At 40.1% G+C, this 21,676-nt stretch overlaps 1 protein-coding gene across 3 annotated transcripts; it reads right to left on the bottom strand.

Annotated features, from left to right (window-relative positions):
* Nucleotides 1-5,012: 5,012 nt before the first annotated feature.
* On the bottom strand, nucleotides 5,013-18,654 carry LOC133882186 (cleavage and polyadenylation specificity factor subunit 3-I). 3 transcript variants are annotated; one of them, XM_062321298.1, is made up of 6 exons: nucleotides 18,583-18,654; nucleotides 18,074-18,267; nucleotides 17,826-17,923; nucleotides 8,515-8,560; nucleotides 8,279-8,428; nucleotides 5,013-6,845 (listed from the first exon to the last, which is right to left on the bottom strand). In XM_062321298.1, exons 2-6 carry the CDS (start codon nucleotides 18,221-18,223, stop codon nucleotides 5,202-5,204), a joined length of 2,088 nt encoding a protein of 695 aa, XP_062177282.1. In that variant the 5' UTR covers nucleotides 18,224-18,267; nucleotides 18,583-18,654; the 3' UTR covers nucleotides 5,013-5,201. The 3 variants fall into 3 exon arrangements, with proteins under 3 accessions (XP_062177282.1, XP_062177283.1, XP_062177284.1); XM_062321299.1 differs by having other exon boundaries at nucleotides 18,577-18,652; XM_062321300.1 differs by lacking the exon at nucleotides 18,583-18,654 and having other exon boundaries at nucleotides 18,056-18,182.
* Nucleotides 18,655-21,676: the final 3,022 nt, after the last annotated feature.

Below are 21,676 nucleotides of genomic sequence, written 5' to 3' on the forward strand. Positions count from 1 at the left end.
ATCTGGTATGAAATATGCTCTCTCTCTGTTGCTCCATATCGTCTATCTTAATTTGCGTATTGAGAGCACGCCTGGCAACAAGAGACTCACCTTCTACGGGGTATTCCACTCCATCATCATCACTAGCATTAACCAACTCAGGCATCTCATCACTATCATCTTCACTATCAGTCATCACCTCCCCATTGTCTCGCAGAACCATCACTCGCTTGTTTGGACATTGAGACGCAATGTGCCCTGAACCCAAACACTTAAAACATTTAATATCTCTATTCCTTGAAGGTTGGAAATCAACCTTGGGTTTGTTCTTGCTAGTTCCCTCATCTTTTCCCTTAAGTGGTTCGGCCTTCCCCTTTACTATAGCTTGATCATTTCTATCCCACTTTGGTTTCCAAGGAGTGCTAGAAACTAAAGTATATCTTGCTGTCCCCTTTCTCTTTAATTGCCTCTCCACCTTCATAGCCATGTGCACCATATCTTCTACCTCCACATAATGTTGCAACTCAACTACATTGGCTATGTCCCTATTCAAACCACTTAAAAATCTGGCCATTGTGGCCTCCCGATCCTCCTCTACATTGGCCCGAATCATAGCCACCTCCATCTCCTTATGGTAATCTTCTACACTCCTTGACCCTTGTGTAAGGTTTTGTAATTTTTGGTAGAGGTCTCTATAGTAGTGGCTAGGTACAAATCTTCGCCTCATGAGAGCTTTCAACTCACCCCATGTTTCTATAGGTCTCTCATGATTCCTCCTCCTATTGGTCATTAATTGATCCCACCAAATAATTGCATAATCAATGAACTCAATTACTGCCAACTTCACCTTCTTCTCTTCTGAATAATTGTGACAATCAAAAATCAACTCTATTTTCTTCTCCCACTCTAAATAGGCTTCAGGGTCAGTCCTACCTTGGAAAGATGGTATTTTCATTTTGATGCTCCCAAGGTTCCTATCTACCTCATCTCGACCCCTTGGATTTCTCCCATGTCCTCTTCCACGCCTACCTCCTCTAGGTCTGTCAACTCCGCCCCTTCCAACTTCAGATGCTATGTCTTCCTCATCATCATCATCTCCTTCGTTTTCGAACTCATTTTCAATGCTAGGCGCACGTCTCCTCCTATCTCGCCCACCTTGCATATTTCTAATGACTACCTCTTGCTGATCCATCCTATTCTTCACCTCCAACACCAAATTCAACTGTTCAAACTGTTGTTGCATGGCCCGCAATACAAAGAATGAATTATCCACCTCCTCCTCAGGTGTTGAGTCACTCTTATGAGACATTTTCAATGCACTACAAAACAAAAAATATGTTAGTGGTAAAAACCTCACACACTCCCTTGCGTGTTTACACTCAAATATTGTCACCCCACTCGTGTTTCCACTCTTTTAGTCTTTCACCTCATCTGTTTTCCCTTTCAAGTTCTTTAAGAACTAGTTGAACTAAATCAAGACATCACCTTGTATTATTCCAACCAGCAAAAGATCCAGAAACAAGAAAGGAATAAAATGACACGGATCTAAAAGAATTTGTACGAGGAAAGAACAATTATGACACAAGATACTAAAGATGATACACTCGATCCCTTTGAAGATAAAGATCAATCAACACCAAATCACTTCAATTTTCGGATTGCAAAGTATATCAAATAGCTTTTTTTTCTTTCTTTTTTCTTTTTTTTTTTCTCTCTTTCTTAAAATTTGAAAAATTACAGATATGGAAGTTAAAGCAAGGATTCAAATCTGAAAAATTTAAGCAAAGATTCGCAAAAGCAATCAAAAATTGAATTCAAATCTGACAATTTCAGATTTGAAAAATTAAAGCATAGACTGGTGTAATTAATTAAAGAATTCACAAATCTGAATTCCTGAATCAATTACACGAGTAACCAATTGTGAAAATCACAGATCTGAATTTTAACACATGTTTTTTTTTTTTTTTTTTTTGAACAGAGCACACGAAATTAATAAGAATGAAGAAAGGAGTTGTAGATCCAAATGCAAGAACTAAAAAAAAAAAGGAAAAGAAGAAAAGAAAAGGAAAAGGAAAAGGATAAATAAGAAGGATAAATAAGACCTGATTTGGAGCCTGAGCTCTGATACCAAATGATGTGAACCCGCAGGATGAAATCCCCTTTGAACCCACAAACAAATTGAAATCTACCTAAGAAAGCCAAGCATCAAGTCCAAAGAATCTAGACCCGTTGAAATCTTGTTCCGAGAACCTAAATTTGGTTAGCCACAAAGGGTTTGCCTTTGATAAGTTCTTAGTTCAATCAAGAACAAGTAGAGAAAACTGAAAACGTTTTCAATGAAGAACAAAACTTCATTCACAATCAACTTGTCTAGCATATGCGTACAAGTCTTTTTAAAACCTCTCCATAAAACCCTAACCCTACTAAGGCCTACATCAATTAAAAGACATGGGCTGAACATCTTCACGCCCAAAATATCCTAAACTACACTTCTATAGCTAATAAAATAAGCCCACTTAATAAAACAAATAGGCCTAAAGGCCTACAACCATAGAAACATAAAAATAGGCCCACATGCCTATACTTAGTGAAATAAAGAGTTTGCAATAAACCACTAGGCTATGCCGTCCCCATCTGTTGCTTGTATCACATGAATTAAAGTTGGTTCTTCTTCTTTCAAGCCCATCTTGAATGTTGGAGTCTTGCTCGATAAATTTGCAAACTCGGCCCAAGTGGATTGCACCAATCCTTGCATTGCCTCCTTAATCTTCTTCGCCCTTGACTTTGTGATTGGCCCATCTGGAACTTGTAAGGGATCTTTAAGATTCGGCCTATCATGGGACCCATCATTATGTGTCCTACAAATAGACAAATAGATAGAACAATGACACGTCCTAATCAGCAGACAAAAACCATCTCAAAAGTCAGTAAAGGCATTTACAGCATGCATAAAGGCATCGGCCAGCAAAACAATCTCCCTCGGCAATGGCAAACACATCAGGACCCACTAACCACAACAAATAGTGTAAAAACTATCAAACTTTTTTGCAACCCTAAGCAACAAACCCGAAATTAGATAATAAAAACGAAATGGGACCATAAACCAAACAAAAGGGGACCAGAAACCTGAAACAAAATAATGACAGGAAAAATGGGACCACAAACCAAACAATATATAATATACACCATCTCAGCAACATCAAAAAGACCCAGATATTGTCGATGACCAAACACATGGTCCTGTAACAACCTAAACCCTAAACAACGGGAAAAGTATCCCTAAACCCTAAATAATGTCTAGCATTTTGTCAAAAAAAAAAAACACAAAGAATCCGTAAAAGAAAACAAAATTGTTAAATAACTATACATTTACACTGGAAAAAGCAAAATAGTTTATTTCCTTGTGAAAATTAGCCTTTGATGCTTGATTCTTGTGTATATTGCCGAAACAAGCCATAGTTTCACAGCACGGTTAGGATTCTTCACGCAAGAGTACGGATGGGGAGCTCGGGTTTTCGGAGAGTTCCAAAGTAATTTGGGGGAAAAAATTGAAAAAAAAAAAAATACAAGTGTCGAATATATGTTCAAAATATGAATCCGTTGAAGTTAGGGGCAAAACAGACAAAAGGCATTAAAAAAGTTACGTGGAAGTCTCATGACTCCACTTTCGTCAGGATTTAACACCGAAACCTAACAAGATGCCCTTATGTGAGGGTGTGTGATAGTTAAAAACCCCGGTTCGAGAGAAATGCTAGTTCAATACCCTTTCATCAAAACGCGCGATAGGTCAATACTCTTTTGTGAAGTTCTCCCTAAAAAAAAAATAACATAAAAAATAAAACACGTTATGTCAGCCAATGTAAAATAAGTGAAAAGTTGGTCTAAAAAGAAGCATTGCTCACGATCAAAACATGAATCAAATAAAAAATAATCACGTACGGGACGCAACATATCTCTTTTTCTAGAGAGAGAGGCTCTAATTTCTCTCTAGGGTAGAGATATTCCACCTCTTTTGAGACCTTGTAGGGGAGGAGGGATGGACTCTTTTCCTCTCCTCCTCCCATTTTTTTTTTTTTTTTTTTTTTTTTTTTTTTTTTTTTATTCTTGTTGCTTTTCGTTGTGTTTGTTGCTTTTTTCGATCAAATCAGAAGCTCCAACCTTTTACATACCCCGTGCTCAACCTACACCGCCTCGTCTCCACTAGATATCCATCGTGCAGTGCCGTGCGTCTCATCCCTGGAGCAAATTGGGTTTGTAGATCTGGTTTCTTCAATGCTAAATCTACTCTCTTCTATTGGTCTCCTCCCCTCGCCCGCAACTCCACCGTGCTCCCCGGCTCCCCAGCTTCCAAACGACGCCCACCTCTCTTCGTTCTGACCACCACGCACCAGCACGTGTGCCCCACGCATCGATCAGCACACTTCGTCCTCCGTGTTCAGACTGTTACTACTGTTTGCTGGTTGTTTTGTTGTGTTTTTGCATTTTTTTTTTTTTACCTTCCATGTATTTTTATTTTTCTAGTGTTTTCCAGCTCTTTTTGTTTTTTGTTGCTTGTTTGTTTTATGGGTTGTTGTCTCCTTGCTTTTAGGCGCTTTGGTCTTACGGTTGAGACTATTGCAACCAAATTTATGTTGGTTCATCTCTTTCTGACTTCGAGAGTGCATATTCAGCTTCAGCCTTTTTTCAGTGGTTGTTGCTAGTTCCAAGTGAGAGCTCATGTAGGTTTACCTTAATTTGCGTTCATTTTGCTTCTATAGCTGCTTTGTGTGGTCCAATGAGAAGATCGGATCACTTGTTTGATCAATTTCCTACATTTTGTAATTATTTCCGCACTATCTTAGTTTGTTTTGGGTCTATTATTGGAGAGTCCACCCCATTTTCATTTTTATAATCACTCGGTCTTTCCTCTCGGATCATGAGTGAGAAAGATCCTCCCTGTAATTATTTTCTTATTCAATTTTAAAAAATAAGAATAAAAAAACAAATCTGAATAAAATCAACACCAAAATTACCTACAACAAAAGACCAAAATATGTTGAAGGAATCACTAGCTGTATTCATAACATAGATACAAACTACAATTAGTGTTTACTGATCAGTATTACCGTGTAGCATACAAAATACAAAAGTTAAAACTCAAAATACAGAAAAAAAAAAAAGAAAAAAAAAAAAAGAAAAAAAAAGAAAAAAAAAAGAAAATGGAAGTTCGGGGGAATCAGCAGCTATGATGCAGATAGAGGGATTGGCTTCACAGCACTTTGAATTCGCTGGAAAGCCGTCCTTACTCTTTCTTTTAAACCTTCATTTTCACTCACAACATCCCCCGTCTGTTTGTCAAGCTCGGCCACATTCCCATCAACGCTAATCACCAGCTTCCCATTTTCTCCGGCCTTCACGTCTCCGAAGAGCGAAACAAGGAGCGCATAAATAACCTTTTCTACTTTCTTCCCATTCTCTTCCTCAGTTTTTATAGCCTCTGCTTCAACAATTACCTTGGGGATTTCCCTGTTGATATTTAGAACCAGAGCCACAATGGAATCCGAAACCATGTCGCTTACAGGATCTGATGTCCAATGCAACGAGATGTGTTTCTCAGAATCCTGATTAACTGTTACTCGTTCATGCACTCGCAGTGTTGGGATTCCGGACTCCTCGTCCATTGAAGACTCTACACTCTCGAATATCTGCTTGAGCCGGTGATTTAATATGCTGAAGGCACCGGCATATGGGATTGTAATCCTTTGAGTGATGTTTGCAGTTGATAGCTGAGAAAAGATATGGAGATCATCAGGTGCCATTATCTGATAGGTGAATCCTTTCTTGACCAGTAAACCACTGACAGTTTCCCCTACTTCTGGTGTCCTTTCACCCAGCCTTCCAATAGTTTTTGCCATTTTCTGAGAGTTGAAGTACATTTCAACAGACTGACAATTCTTCGGGTTGAAGATTTTGACGTTGCGATCAGCAAACTGGCCAATGAGTTTCTGTTTGAGCCTCCCCATCTCATTAGCTTCTCCATGAACAAGAATTATGTTATTAGGCAGGAGCTCTTCCAAGAATGCACTTGTCTGGACAGAGTCTGCATGGGCAGAGAACGATATGTAATGGACCTGCATGTTGAGAGGAGCAGTGAGTCCATTCATGAGAGTAACCTCCTTGGGTTCATTAAGAATAGTTTTAGCTAGTGTCCCTTCAACCACGTACCCAGGTAGAACGCAAGCATTTTTCCGATCAGAGCACCACATGTCAAATAGTTGTCGTGACAACCCACTTTGAAGCCCACCAGGACTTGCCATCACCACCGCTGGGCCAACATCTTTGAAATTCTCAATGCTCTTTATTGGTGATATGTACTTGAACACAAAGGGGTTTGACTTTGCTGCATGTTGGCTGCGTATCCTGTCATTCATTGAATGGATGTATGTCTCATAAACACTCAAACACCTTTTTGCAAGGGGAGAAGCATAATATATGGGAATGTTATGGAGCTCCGGATGGGTTGACCAATACTCATCAAGAATCAAAAGCAGTTCTTGGGCACGGCCAAGGGCAAAAACTGGAATAAGGACACGACCTCCTTCAGAAATGGTTGAATGAATAACATCAGTGAAGCGCTTCTCTCGGACGTGCCGAGGTTGATGTTGCTGGACACCATAAGTGGATTCAATTATGCATACATCAGGGGAGAACTGTGGGGTCTCAGCAGCACGGAGATGCCGGTCTTCTTCACGTGAATAGTCTCCAGTGTAGAGTACTCGAACACCAGCAATATCAACCATAAACATAGCAGCACCAAGGACATGGCCAGCAGTATAGCACCAAAATCGAATGCCATTCACCTCTACTGTTTGGTGGAAATCGATAACCTGCAGTTACTATACTCCGTCAGAAGACAAATATGGAAGAATTTTTTTGATAAGTAAGAAAATTTCATTAAAAAAAGCGTAAGGCGCCCCTAAGTACACAGGAAGTATACAAATATGGAAGAATACTTAATGTTTTATTTGATTTTTAGGGTCCACCACAGAATCGTAGGTTAACAAAATGAATAACAATGTGAGGATGCATGCCTGGATATGGAATTTTATCAACCAAAAAAAAATCGAAAACCTAGGTAGCTAAATGATCTGCATCTAAGTCAAATAACTCTCTATTTAAATATCTTACTCAAATCCTATTTTGTAGTACAATTTTGAACTGTTGTTCAAGAAATACACTTTTCTGGACAAATTGTATTGCATTAGTTTATAATTGGATCAAGAAGGTGAATCCATGTTGAAGGTTTTAACCCCCGTCCAAATTAGTCTGGACCTAAAATAGCCTTCAATCTCAATTGAAAAAAAGAAAAGAAAAAAGAAAGGCAACTTCTATGTTAAGACTAAGAATCATGAGAGCACTCACCATGGACAACAATAGCATAAACCATGTGTGCATATAATTTCTCTCTATAAATACAAGTATTTTAATGACGTTGCAGACCTCAGTACTTTCTCCAGGAACTCTTTTAACTTAATTGGGGAGAGAGAGAGAGAGAGAGAGAGAGAGAGAGAGAAGACCATTTTGGAAGAAACACGTCACTGATAATAGAAGAAAAAAAGACCATCTTTCCACAAACAAATACCCGAATATGAAGGTATCACCAAGATCAAGTTTGGAGCTCCTTCTAAAAGAAGTTCAAAGCCCATTAGTGCAACGTCCATTGGAATGTTAGGAGTATTCATTTTTAAGTAGTCATTTTGGGTTTAAATATTTCTTTCGTCAGGTAGAATACACTACCTCCTTGGATTCTATGTTCAAAACCACAAGTAGATCCAACAGTATAACGTATAAAGATAGCTCTCCTGCATTTGGTCACATAATATCATATAAACCAAATATGATAAACATTTTATACGAAAGTTTCAATATTGAATGGGAGGTTTGAATCTAATACAATTGAAAAATGATGACATTGGAGCTCAAATGGGAGGGAGAAAATTCACAAACACCAAACTCCTAGAACCCAATATTAACACCTTTTTATTCAGGGGAATCAGTGCAACATGGACAGAAAACACCATAAGAAACTAGATGGAATGATCAGGAAAAAAACAAAACAAAACAAAACAAAAAATTCAAATGTAGAAACCTGACTTAACGACCATAAAGATGTGAACTTCAAAATTTCCCCCAATGTAGGACAAGGTGTGCATGGGAAATAACTTCACGGTCAATCTAAAAGTACAGGACCAATTTTTGGAAGAATACAAACCTAGAGACAAATAGGAATTGAAAAGTGCATAAATAAAAAAGTGCAGACCTCAATTTTATCCATGGAACGATTTATGTCTTGCTCATTGTACAACATATCTTCAACTGAAACTTTGCTGACTTTTACATAATCTGTCAAAAGCAGCTTGTAGATAGCCTTTGTTGGATAAGTCATGAAAACTCGACCTTTGAAGGTGGTCTAAACAAAATTTGATATATTAGTTTTTAGTGGGGAAAAGAAGAACAGACATAACACTTATGTTAATTCAGAAGAAAGGAAAATACCTTCTCCAGAAAATACGGTAGGGATGCAGCATGATCCAAGTGAAAGCTGCAAGCCAAAAGCATCATGTTAAACAGTGTGGCAAAACTGTGCAAGGAAAATGAAGAGAAAACTACGGCAATTTGCAATAAGGAAGTGATGGCCAGTGGTGGAACAATATATATACATCACTGTGTTCATTTCTAAGAGGTTAAATGCTACTGTTAATTTATAGAACCTGCCACGCTGACAAGTCACCGCAATATATACGTAAGGGCTTGTCATTTGGTGTTGGTGCATGACTTTTAACACATGAAAAACAGATTCTTTATGCAAGTACAATTGATAGTCCTAAGAAGAAAATTTCACTTTTTTCCTTTTCTTGGGCAAAGATAAATTTTCTTTGTTTTTGAACTCTGGTCTCCTTACCACTGCCTCCCACCTTCTTTTTTTCATCTTGTCACCACCGGTCCACCACACTTCCATCAGCCTCTAAACCAAATGCCACATACTCCCAAAAAAGAAGTCCTTCCATCTCTTTGTCTGTGAAACTATCTGCTTTTTTTTTCCCTCTTCTCTTTCTAAACCCCTAGATCTGTATCCACAACAGAGAAACTATATGCTCTTCTTTCTTCTTTTCTTTTCTATCTCTAAACCCCTAGATCTGGATCCACTATTTTGTAGTTTTTTCTTTTCCTTGCCATTTGGCTTTTGAGAAAACGAGGAAAGACACACAATACCTTTATTCTTTCTTTCTTCTCTCTATCTCCTGTTCCACGTAACCCCCCCTCAAATTACCACCCAATTGAATTGACAGTGTCCCCCCTAAACTTTAAGATTGTGATGTCCTCCCAAACTACTAAAAACTGTCAATGTCCCCCCAAAGCCAGCAAAAAGACAAAAATGACTATTTTTTTTTTTTTTTCTATAAGACAAAATACCCCTATAAATTCGGGGGAAAAAAAAAACCGAAAAAACAAGAAGGGGTGGCCGAGCAACCCCCTTCACTGGTGTTTTCCTTGACTCGATGCGCTATAAAGGGGCCATTGGACCTCCTTCACATGAGAGAGAGAGAGAGAGAGAGAGAGAGAGGGAGGAGTCCATGTTGCTCCAACGGAGAACTCAACCAAGGAGTATGTACTGCCTTAAAAGATAAAACACTTACTGCTTACATTAAAGCCCATGGAGAAGGCAAATGGAGAAGCCTCCCCAAGAGAGCGGGTACATACTAGTATATTCATGCAAAACTTTGCTTTTTTTTTTTTTAATAACTTTTTTTCATTTTCTTAAACCATTTTTTTCATTTTCTCTGTTTTAATGAAACACATCAAAAATAAAAAAAATAAATAGAAAAATCGTTCAAGTGTTTCCTGAGGCAAAATGCTAATGGTGCATATTAAATACAGGTCTGAAGAGATGTGATAAGAGTTGTAGACTTAGATGGTTAGATTACTTAAGGCCAGATATTAAGAGAGGTAACATATCCCATGATAAAGAGGAACTCATTATCAGACTCCATAATCTTCTTGGTAACAGATGCTACTCAGCCTTTCCCTCCCACTCTGTTCTCTGGTTCAGTTATTTTTAAAGGAGCAACTAATTTTTCAATTGCATGTAGATGGTCTCTAAAAGCTGGAAGAAGGCTACCTGGGTGAACAGACAATAAAATCAAGAACTACTGGAACACCACCTTAGGAAAGAAAGCTAAAGCTCAATCATTTTTATGACGAGGAACTCCTCCAAGGCAAGGCTACTTTGTGTACCCACCCCTATCAGGTAAACCTACTTCAAACTCGTGTAAAGCGCCCCCTCCACACGGATCATGTAATATTCCGGCTTTGCCAATGGGCTGGCCCTAAGGAATTGTTTGCACCCAAGAGGATTCAAACCTTAAACCTCATGGAACTACCACAAAGACCAAGGCCCTTACCACTTAAGCCAACCCCTTGGGGTTACCAAAGCTCAATCATCTTCACCACTTGCCAAACAAAGTTCCCTGAGCAGATCTCGAAACAAAAAGATGACAATTGAACCTAAGAAAGGTGAGCCACCGAACTCGGCACAGGCTACAAAAACTTCTTTTTTTATTTATTTATTTTTTTCTTTTTATTAAGGGTATTTGGGGGGACATTGATATTTTTTGGTAGTTTCAGGGGAGGGGGGAGGAAAACAATGTCAATTGGGTGGTAGTTTGAGGGAGGCATGTGAATTTTTCCTTTTTTTTTTTTTTTACCATCAAGCTTGAGCTCGATCCAAACTCAAGCTCAACTCGTTTGATTTATTTGTGCTAAGTTTGAACTTGGGGTTCTCGAGTAGCTGGTCGGTGGAAGCTAAAGAGTTTGAAGTGGTGGTTGTAGGAGGGGAATCAGGGGTTCGAATTAGGGAGAGCTGTAAGGGAAGACATAGGTCGATCTTGCTGGATAGATCGGAGTTAGCCTGGCTGATTAAAACCTTCGAGTCTTTGGTGTGCATGGAAGACTCTCGGGTGTTCTGGGATCAGTCTCGGTATGGATTCCCGCGGATCGGAAAGGCTGGATATGCTTTCGAGAGGAATTGCGCCTGGTTTCTGAGTATCTAAGAGCCGGTTCCAGAGCCAGGGAGGTTGATTCGGAGGTCCCCGCGATTCAGAGAGGGAGGAGGAGTTATGCTAAGGTGTTGGCCAAGACTGCTTCCTCGCTGGAAGCACCTTTTGGAGAGATTACCGGCCCTGTAGCTAGAGTGCCGAGATGGGTTAGAGAACGCTCTGTGGGGTATAAGGGTGATCATTACCCGGCGAAGAGTGATGTTTTTTGTCTGGCGAAAGAGCATCACGCTTTGGAGTCTCTTCCGGCGAAGCGGATTTGTACTGAGGAGAAGAATTCCCATGCGTGGGCTCCTGAGATTCGGCAACGTGTGCCCATGTAGACGGTTCCGAAGGTCATAGCGAGGAAAGGAACAGCGGCGGGTGAGATAGCTTCTGTTCCGGATACGGCTCCGACTCCGACAGCGGCTCAAGCTGGATCCTCTGTTGCGTTGGGAAGGTCGTCTGACACTAGGCATGGTGTAGCCGAAGCTACATTTCTCCCTGCAGCACGCAACAGCCATTCTGGTGAAAGCTTCGATGTAGGTGCCCTCAGAGAGTCGTTAGAAAGGATGAAAAAGGAGATTGACTTTTGGCTGAAGGGTTTGGCCTTGGTGGATGGTGATGGTCTGGGTCGTGCAGCTTCTTCTAGGGCCCGGATGGTGGGTTTCAAAGTGGCTCGGCCCAAATCTAAACCTAAGCCCAAATCGAAAACTATTGCATTATCCAAATCAGCCAGGGCCTCCAAAGGAAAAGGTATCTTGGATTGTCCAGACCAGGCTTTGGAGTGGAGGGCTAAGGTGGATCTAGTCTTCTGCCACCCTTGGGCCCATGCGAGTTCGGTGCATAGTCATGGGGCTGTTTCGACTCCGGGCTTGGACGCCGGTAACCTGACGCCTGGTGACTCTTCCTCTTCGTGGGATCCGGCTTTGGGACATGTCGTCGCATCCTCTTCTCTCGACGGCCAGCTTCGTTCGCCGGTGAGGGAGTCATCTGCGCTGGGTTCGGTAGGCACAGATCCAGCCGCACGGGGGAATGATTCTCAGTACAGTCCTCAGAGCCTAGTCGCCGACTGTCAGACATCGACTCCATCTCTGGGTGTTGGTGAAGGGCAGCTCCAAGGACAGTCCAGGCTCTTGGATAGATGCTTATCTCCCCTTTGTAGCTCAGAGGTGCAGGTGGAGGTAGAGGCGGTGCAGAGGGAGGAGCCGGGTCAGCAGAGGGAGGGGGTGCTGGTAGTTGGGTCCGGTGTAGCAGGGGATGAGTTTTTTTCGGAGCAAGAGCAGTTGAATTGTAGTGAGATCCCTGTCTTGTGCTTAGAGGGTGGTTTAGTGAGGGTGAAAGACTCGGCATTTTCGCAGTTGAGGAGTGTGGATATGCTGAGTGTGCCTCGGGAGTTGACAGGGAACGTGTTTGGGCATCAATCGGTGGATATGGAGATTGTTCCATGCTTTGGCAGTGCTGGAGGAGAAGGGTGTGAGTGGATGGGGGGGCCAGTGGTGGACTCAGTGTCCCCTGGTCTGCAGGTTGGATTGTTGGGTGAGGCCTCTAGTAGCATTTCTCCCGGGGAAGTTGGTTTGGTGGAGTTCAAGGAGGGGGGAGGGGTTGTTGTTGTGGGTTCTCCTCTCAATGCCTACTCTCTAGACTTGGGTGGCTTGGGGTACTCGGACTGGGTGATGCAGAGTGCTAACGAGATTTATCCCATTGTTGGGATGACGTTCGTGGGGCATAAATTGCAATTGTTAGCATTTCTGACTTGTATAGAAGAGGAGAGAAAAGAGGAGCGTCGCTTGGGTAAAGGTCGCACGAAGGGTAAGAGGGAGATTAAGAATTTGGAGAGCTCTATTAACTATGATGCCAAAGGTTCCGGATTGAGTAGCGGTAAGAGGAGGGCAAGGGGGCTAGTAGTAGTGCCATGAAGCCGAAGATTCTTTCTTGGAACGTAAGGGGGCTGAATAATAGGCGTAAACGCTTAAGGATCTGCAATTTGCTCAGAGATTGGAAGGTGGATCTTATTTGTCTCCAAGAAACAAAAGTTAAGGATCCCTCTAGGAAGTTTGTGCGTAGTCTTTGGGGGTGTAATTATGTGGATTGGTGTTGTTTGGATGCAAGTGGGGCCTCAGGGGGTATCCTTATCTTGTGGGATAAGAGGGTGGTGGAAAAGGTGGATGTGTGCGTGGAGAGTTTCACACTTGTAGTTTCTTTAAGGAATGTTGATGATCACTTTGAGTGGGGTTTTGTGGGCGTGTATGGTCCGAATTGCAGGGTTGATCGGAGGGGTCTTTGGGGGATGAGCTGGCTGGGATTATGAGTTGGTGGAGTTTGCCTTGGTGTATAGGGGGAGATTTCAATACTACTAGGTTCCCTAGCGAAAGATCTGGAGATGGTAGTGTGTCTGCCATGAGAGACTTTTGTGACTTCATCTCTGACCAGGGTCTTATGGATTTTCCGCTCGTTGGAGGTGCTTATACATGGTCAATTTCCTGTGATCCTCCTGTTTAGTCCAGAATTGATCGTTTTCTTGTCTCTCCTGATTGGGAAGATAGGTTTCCTGAGGCGTCTCAAAAGAGGCTTCCCCGCCTTTTCTCTAACCACTTTCCTATTCTCCTCGATTGCGCTCTCTCTTCTGCAAGAAGTAGGCCGTTCAAGTTTGAAAATATGTGGCTCAAGGTGGATGGTTTTGTGGGGTTGGTGAAACAATGGTGGGACTCATTCTCTTTTCATGGCTCTCCTAGCTTTGTGCTTGCATGTAAATTAAAGGCCCTCAAGGCTAATTTGAAGATGTGGAATGTAGAGGCCTTTGGTAATGTGGAGAGGAACAAGAGAAAGCTTCTTGAGGAGCTTCAGGCGATTGATATAGTGGAAGGCAGTAGGGCTTTGGTTGAGGGGGAAATTCAAAAGAAGCTGGAGGTTGTCAGTGAGTTAGAGAGATGCTCACTGTTGGAGGAGGTCTGCTGGAGGCAAAAGTCCAGGGTGACGTGGTTGAAAGAAGGAGATAAATGCACAAAATTCTTCCATTCTATAGCCAACTCAAACAGAAGGTATAACTCTATTGATTCCTTATTGATCGGAGATTCCATTTCTTCTAATCCGGCAGAGATAGGGGAGCATGTGGTTCAGTTCTATCAAGATCTCTTCTCTGAGAAGCATAGTTGGAGGCTTCGGTTGGATGATCTTTCCTTTGATGTCATTTTAGAGTCAGAAGCAAGGTGGTTGGAGAGAGCCTTTGAGGAGGAGGAAGTTAGAAAGGTACTGTTTGCTTTTAATGGCGATAAAGCGCCGGGTTCCGGATGGCTTCTCTATGGCTTTTTTCCAAGCTTGTTGGGAGGTGGTGCGCTTGGACATTATGGAGGTTTTTTCTGAGTTTCATGCTAGAGAAGTTTTTGAGAAGAGTTTGAACGCTTCTTTTATTTCTCTTATTCCTAAGATTCCTGGAGCTTTGTCTCTCAAAGATTTCCGGCCCATATGCCTTGTAGGAGGTATCTACAAGATTATTGCTAAAGTCTTGGCCAATAGATTGAAGACGGTTATGGACAAGGTTATCTCCAAATCCCAGAGTGCTTTCATCAAAGGGAGGCAGATTCTTGATCCAATCCTTATTGCGAATGAATGCCTTGATAGTCGTATTATATCAAGGGAGCCGGGAGTCGTTTGCAAAATGGATTTAGAAAAAGCTTATGATCACGTTAATTGGGAGTTTCTGTTGTATATGTTGAGGAGATGCGGCTTTGGGGGAAAATGGTGTTCGTGGATAGCTCGGTGCATTTCTTCTGCAAAGTTTTCGGTGCTTGTTAATGGCTCACCATACGGCTTTTTCAGCAGCTCTCGAGGCCTAAGGCAAGGAGACCCTTTGTCTCCCCTTTTGTTTGTGTTTGTTATGGAGGCGCTGAGTCGCATGATTACTGCGGCAGTGAGTGGGGGTGTGTTGGATGGTTTCAGAGTGGGCGATGCTTCTTGTTCCCACCTTTTGTTCGCTGATGACACTTTGATTTTCTGTGATGCTAGTTCCTCCAAGATTCGGTCTTTGCAAGTTCTTTTGCTCTTATTCGAGGCTGTATCGGGTCTTAAGGTTAACTTGGCCAAATCCAGCATTATTCCAGTGGGGAATGTCGATAATGTGGGAAGGTTAGCCGACATTTTAGAGTGTGAAGTTGCTTATTTGCCTGTGATGTATCTGGGTCTTCCATTGGGGGCTCCTTACAAATCTATTCGTATTTGGGATGGAGTTATTGAGAAGGTTGAAAAACGGTTGGCTAGTTGGAAAAGGTTATACCTCTCTAAGGGACGGAGAGTGACCCTTATCAAGAGTACGCTCTCCAACTTACCTACGTACTACATGTCTCTGTTCCCTATTCCGGTGAGTGTTGCTTCTCGCATTGAGAAGTTGCAACACGATTTTCTTTGGGGTAGCATGGGTGAAGTTTTTAAATACCATTTGGTGAGTTGGGAGAAGGTTTGTACTCCAATTTCAAATGGGGGGCTTGGCATTAGGAAGTTGGTTCAGTTTAATCGCGCATTGCTAGGTAAATGGTTATGGTGATTTGGTACGGATAGAGACGCTTGGTGGAGAGTCGTGGTGGAATCCAAGTATGGAAGTTCGTGGGGTGGGTGGTGCTCCCGAGAGGTTGCTGGGGCGTTTGGAGTAGGGTTGTGGAAGTTTATAAGGAAAGGTTGGGAGAATTTCTCCAAATTCCTTAGATTTGAGGTGGGGGATGGGAGTAGGATTAGATTTTGGCATGACTTGTGGTGTGGTGATTCGATTCTGAAAGAAGTGTTTCCTGATCTCTTTGGCATTGCTCGGGTGAAGGATGCGTCAGTGGCTGATAATTTGGAGAGTTTGGGCGGGTCCATTCAATGGAACGTAAGCTTTATTAGAGAGGCTCATGATTGGGAAGTCGATGTTTTTGCCTCTTTCTTCCAGATGCTGGACTCTACCAAGGTGAATATGGAGAGGGCAAATTGTCTTAAATGGGTCCCGTCCAAGAAAGGTGTGTTCAGGGTGAAGTCATTTTTTGGTTCTATGATGTGTGCTGGAGGTACTCGGTTCCCATGGAAGTGTGTGTGGCGGTCTCAGGCTCCCCCGAGTGCAGCTTTCTTCACTTGGTCTGCAGCTCTAGGCAGAATTTTGACCTTGGACAATCTTAGGAAGAGGAACTTAATTATTGTGGATAGATGCTGTCTTTGCAAGTGGGATGGGGAATCAGTGGACCATATTCTTCTGCATTGCGATCTGGCCTCAGCTCTATGGAATAACATTTTCTCCCGCTTTGGTATTTCGTGGGTCATGCCTAGGAGCGTGCTTGACTTAGTTGCTTGTTGGTGGAAGTCTGGGAGATCTGGGAGCGCTACTTCTTGGAAGATGGTGCCTATTTGCCTTTTTTGGTGTATTTGGAGAGAAAGAAACCTTAGGTGTTTTGAGAATCTAGATAGCTCCCTAGAGGAGGTGCTAGAGTTGTCTCTCCATACCTTGTATGTCTGGTCGATGGCTTATTTGTACCCTTCATCCATCAGCTTTGCTGAATTTCTTGCTTCTTTTTCGCTTTCTAGTTAGGTGTTTCCTGTTGTATATTTCTAGTGTACGTAGGGGCTCCTTACGCTTTCAATAAAACTATCATTACTTATCAAAAAAAAAGTTTGAACTTGGTTAATTTTTTTTCGAGCTGAGTTCAAACACCCTCCTAGAGCTCGAGCTGAATTTGAAACCATGTAAACTTTTGTCAAGCCGAGTTTGACAACCAATACTCAGCTCAACTCAGCTTGATTACAGCCTATATGCAACTAAATAGTATCAAACTCAATTGACCCTCTAATAATGAGCATTCTATTACCTAATAGTCAACTCCAATGGTTAACAATTTTCCCTAGACACCAACTTGGTTCCAAAATGGACAATTAACGAGTCCATTATTTAATATTTAATATCTGCAAGACCTCATATATTATTCATTAGAATGGAAGTATAAATATGCCCACAAATAAAACTATGGAATATATATCTGTAACATCCCAAATATACCAATTTTGCATGAAGAAGTTTACTAATTAATCAAATTTTCGATGAATAAATTTTGACTGAAGCATGTTACGAGCATTTAAGCTAATTGCATATAACTATCCTACATTGCCCCACAAATCATTGCTTGTTCAAATTTTACAAGTAGAGGCGAAAAAGTTGAGTACTTGTGAATAAAGCTTTTATTTGAGGTCAAATAGGAAGTTTTTAGTTTCATAATGCTAATAACATATAGATTTGGTGTATCATGCCATTATTAGTTATTAGACAGTCAACTCTATAGCCATTACATCAACATTGTTGAAAAAGAGTAAATACAACTTTATCCAATTGATAAAATGAAGGGAAATTGCAGAAATAGAAAACCAGCTGATCTATAAAGAGGGAACTATGGAAACCAGTTAAAATATAAAGAGGGAAGGAACTATTAGATAAATTTTTCCAGCCGGTGATTTGTTAACTTCATAAAATGAGGACAAGAAAGGAACACGGTGGTAAAGTACCATGATTTCACTCAACCGAATTATTAGTAGTAAAAGAGACCCTCATTGCTAATAAACAATTAAAATATGATATTTGACAATACCATGCATCTTGTCTAAGAAGCACCCACTTGCAGATAAAACTCCAAACTTTGCAAAGTTAGAATCTTGAACTTAATACAAAAGTGCCACACGAGTTGGGGAAACAAAGGAATATAAAGCATTTCAGTAAGGTATAAAGCGGAGCTTTAGAACTGTCAAAAGAAAATATATACATACTGCGTTATGAGGAGGACATCAATCGTTGAAGGATCAATCTCATCAAAGTATGGCAAAGCAGCCATGCCCGAGTAAGCAGGATGAATTCCACAATCAAACTATCGTCCATGAAAAAGTAGCAAAAAATAAAGAAAAATTAAATTAACACATGAACAAAAACAAATCTATAATATGATAATAAAAACTAACGTAAATTGTGCATTTTTTTTTTTAAAGAAAATCCAGAGTACTTAGTGTTAATGGCTCACAAGCACAGTTTTCCCCTTGTAGGACATGTACACGCAAGACCGACCCACTTCGTTACCCGCCCCTAAAGGGATTATAATAAGTTGATCATCTTCTCTAGTTGCAGATGAATCCCGTCTCTTGAGAGACTGCTGTGGCCCTGTTGAAGCCATTATCTACTCTTGACCAAGAAAGCAACACAAGCCCTTCAATCAAACTGCAAAATTAAGCATCAACAAAAGTTTAAATTCCAATTCAAACAATTATCTAACCTATTCATCTAAACACCAATACTCAGCTTCCCACTGAACTCTTGGCTGCCAAAAAGTTCAAGTGAATCATGAAAATAGATTTTTCATAAAAATGAAAAAAAGAAAAAAGAAAAAAAAGATTACTAAATATAATAAAATTCAGCGCACATACACACAATAGGAGTTAACGCAAATCAAGGAGAATAAGAAATTACAGTGCCCTAAGATTTATTGTAATGCATAAAGAAAAGTAAGAGAGAGAAAGAAGGGCTTACACTTACAGTGTTCAAACAATTCTGAGAATGCAGAAAGAAGGAGAGCGCTAAACCCTAATTTGAAGTACGACTCAGTTTTGCGGTTTAACAATAAAGGTTTCTGAAAGTGGACCGGGTTGAGTAGGTGGACCGCTTCAGCATAACCCGGAGTTAGAATAGGTTGGATTTTTTGTTTTTTGGATTAAATACACTTTCGGTGGTTTAAAAACTTTATTTTTTATCTTATATGGTTCATCTCGTATCATAAATGTACATCGTTTATAGCTAAAGATAGAGATGGTATCTCTGTCCAACTTTCATAAAAAAATTGGCGAAAGTCCACGTTAATACATTTTAAAAAGCTAACACATGTCCTATGTCTAATTAAAAACAATAAAAACTTTTTAAAAAAATTAAAAATCGTAAAAAAAAAATTGAAAAAATAAATAAATAAATAAGGGGTGGCTGACCCACCCCTATGGTCAGTCTAGGAGTGGTCGAACCACCTCCATGGCCCTTAGGGGTGGTTCGGCCACCCACAAATAGAAAAATGGGGGTGGTCGAAACCACCTACAAGAGCCTTGAGCCACCCCCGTTTGGCATACGGGTGGGTTTGGCCAAACAATACCAGCCGGTTTGGGGGTGGCCAAACCACCCCCAGACCGGCCAAGGATGGTTCGGCCACCTCCAAACCGGCCATGAGGGTGGCTCTTCATTTTTCTTTTTCAATTTTTTTTAAAAAAAAGAAATGGGTAAATGCATCAAAAATACTTGAGTCTAAACGCGATTTGAAATCAATCCTCTACTTTTTAAAAATAAATTTGTGCTCCTTAACTTCTTCACGAATTTGAAAGAGGTCCATCCGTTAGATTTTCGTCCAATTTTTCGACACCCGTTAGTGTCATGTCACCATTTTTGCCACATCACTTTAAAATAATATTTTATTATTATTATATTATAAATTAAAAAAGAAAAAAGAAAAAGAAAAGTCTGAAAAATGGGAAAAAAAAAAAGAAGAAGAAGTCACCCACCACCATTCCCACCGTTGGGGGTGCTCCCTTGGAAGGCTGAAATCTAGTGTCTTCACTTTTTGACAAAGAAACGAGGTTCACGGTCAAATTTTGAAATCTGGATTTGAGGTCCATATGTATTTCTACAATTTTTTGATGGGTTTGTGTTCAAAATGCGAGAGATATGTGATTAGTCGGAAGCTTTCACCAATAATGATTCATTTGTCCCTAAAAATTCCAATATGATGTTCAAAATTATACACACAACAGTGACTACTGTTGCAATCTGAAAGTTCCTTTCTTAAGTCAAAAGGCAACACCAGAATTGCAAGAATTTCTTTTGCACCAAGAAGACTTTGGATCCGTTTTGAAAGTTTCTTGCTTGAAAACATCAAAAGATTTTGCTTCAAGACAAGCGGCCTTAGAACATTTATTGAACCAAAATATGTAGAGAAATGTTTTTTTTCCAGAATATGGTTCCAAACTGATGTGTCACAATCCCATGAGATTGTGACACACTTCCAAAAATGATAGATCTCATGAGATTGTGACACATCAGTTTGGAACAAAATTCTGGAAACAAGTGTTTGGATGTCTAGCATTCCTCAAATATGTATAGCTGATCAAATGTTACCGGCCAAGCTAGAAATCTTGAGCTCTTACTTCGATGTCTTTTGTGGATTTTGTTGCTGGTTCAAATCAAATGACATCAAACGACGTCGAAGGCAGTGGAAGCGGCGCAGGCCCTTCTTTTTTTAGTTTTTTATTTTCAAAATTTATTTTTTATATTTTAATTTATAATATAATAAAAAATATTCTTTTCAAGGTGATGTGACAAAAATGGTGATGTGGCACTAACGGATGCAGAAAAATTGGATGTAAATCTAACAGAAGGACCTCTTTCAAATTCGCGAAAACGTTAAGGAGTAAAAATTTATATTTAAAAATTGAGAGGTTGATTTCAAATCACGCGTTGACTTATAGATTTTTTATACCTTTACCCTTAAATTTTTTAAAATTTTCAAAAAAAAATTTAAAAGTTTTTATTATTTTTAAATTTTTAGTTTTTGTTTTTAATTTTTAATTAGGCATAAGACACGTGTTAGCTTCTTAAAGGTGTTGACGTGGACTTCTATCAATTTTGGATGGAAGTTGGACGAAGGTACCATCTTTGTCTTTACCCATAAACAAGGTACCATTTACAATACAAAATGAATCACAAGGAGTAAAAAATAAAATCTTTAAACCACAGGGGGTCAAACATGTTTAACCCTTATTTTTTTTAACAAAGCATGGATGGATTTGATAATTGCTTTTTGTTTTTTCTTTTGAAAAAAGGGACATGTGGGTGTACGCTTTTTTTGTATTGTATTCTTTTGAACTTTTCTTAAATTACGGATACTGAGAAAAAAAAAAAAAAAGGTTTGAGAAATTATGTTTGAATGGTTTAAAGAATAAAATCAAAATTGAAAAATGATGTTTGAGTGATATTTTTTTTTTTAAAAAAATAAATAAATAAAATAAAAATAAAGAAGAATCACGCATCCAAACTCACCCGGAGTTGTTTTACGGGTGAGTTTTCATTTTCATTTTCATTTTTTTCGGTACTAATGTATAACCTAATGTAATTTCAAAAAAAAATAAAATGTATAACCTAATTTGATTGCCTTTGTATTTCTGAATTTAATAATAAAAAAAACTAAGTATTTGCTACTTAAGTAAAATTGTCATCCCATATTAATTTGGATATGTAATTTTTCTTGTACAATCACAATATTCTGAATAACAGTTTTGGATGGCTGGATGGAGGATTCCTCTTTCAAGCAGGCAAAGAGATCCTCATCAAGGCTGTGATACAAGCAATCCCCACATATAGTATGAGCGTCTGCCGCCTACCGAAGACTCTATGCCATAGCCTCAACTCTTTGATGAGGAGGTTCTGGTGGAGCTCCCAAATTAATGCAAAAAGGGTGTCTTGGATGAGTTGGGAAATGATGGGGAAGTCAAAACTTAGTAGTGGAATGGGCTTCTAGGACTTGGAGGTTTTCAATCTTGCTTTACTTGCCAAGCAAGGGTAGGGTTGGCAATTTGGGTTTATGGGTCGGGTTCGT

This window comes from Alnus glutinosa, chromosome 11 (genome assembly GCF_958979055.1).
Source record: "Alnus glutinosa chromosome 11, dhAlnGlut1.1, whole genome shotgun sequence".
NCBI classification, from domain to species: domain Eukaryota; kingdom Viridiplantae; phylum Streptophyta; class Magnoliopsida; order Fagales; family Betulaceae; genus Alnus; species Alnus glutinosa.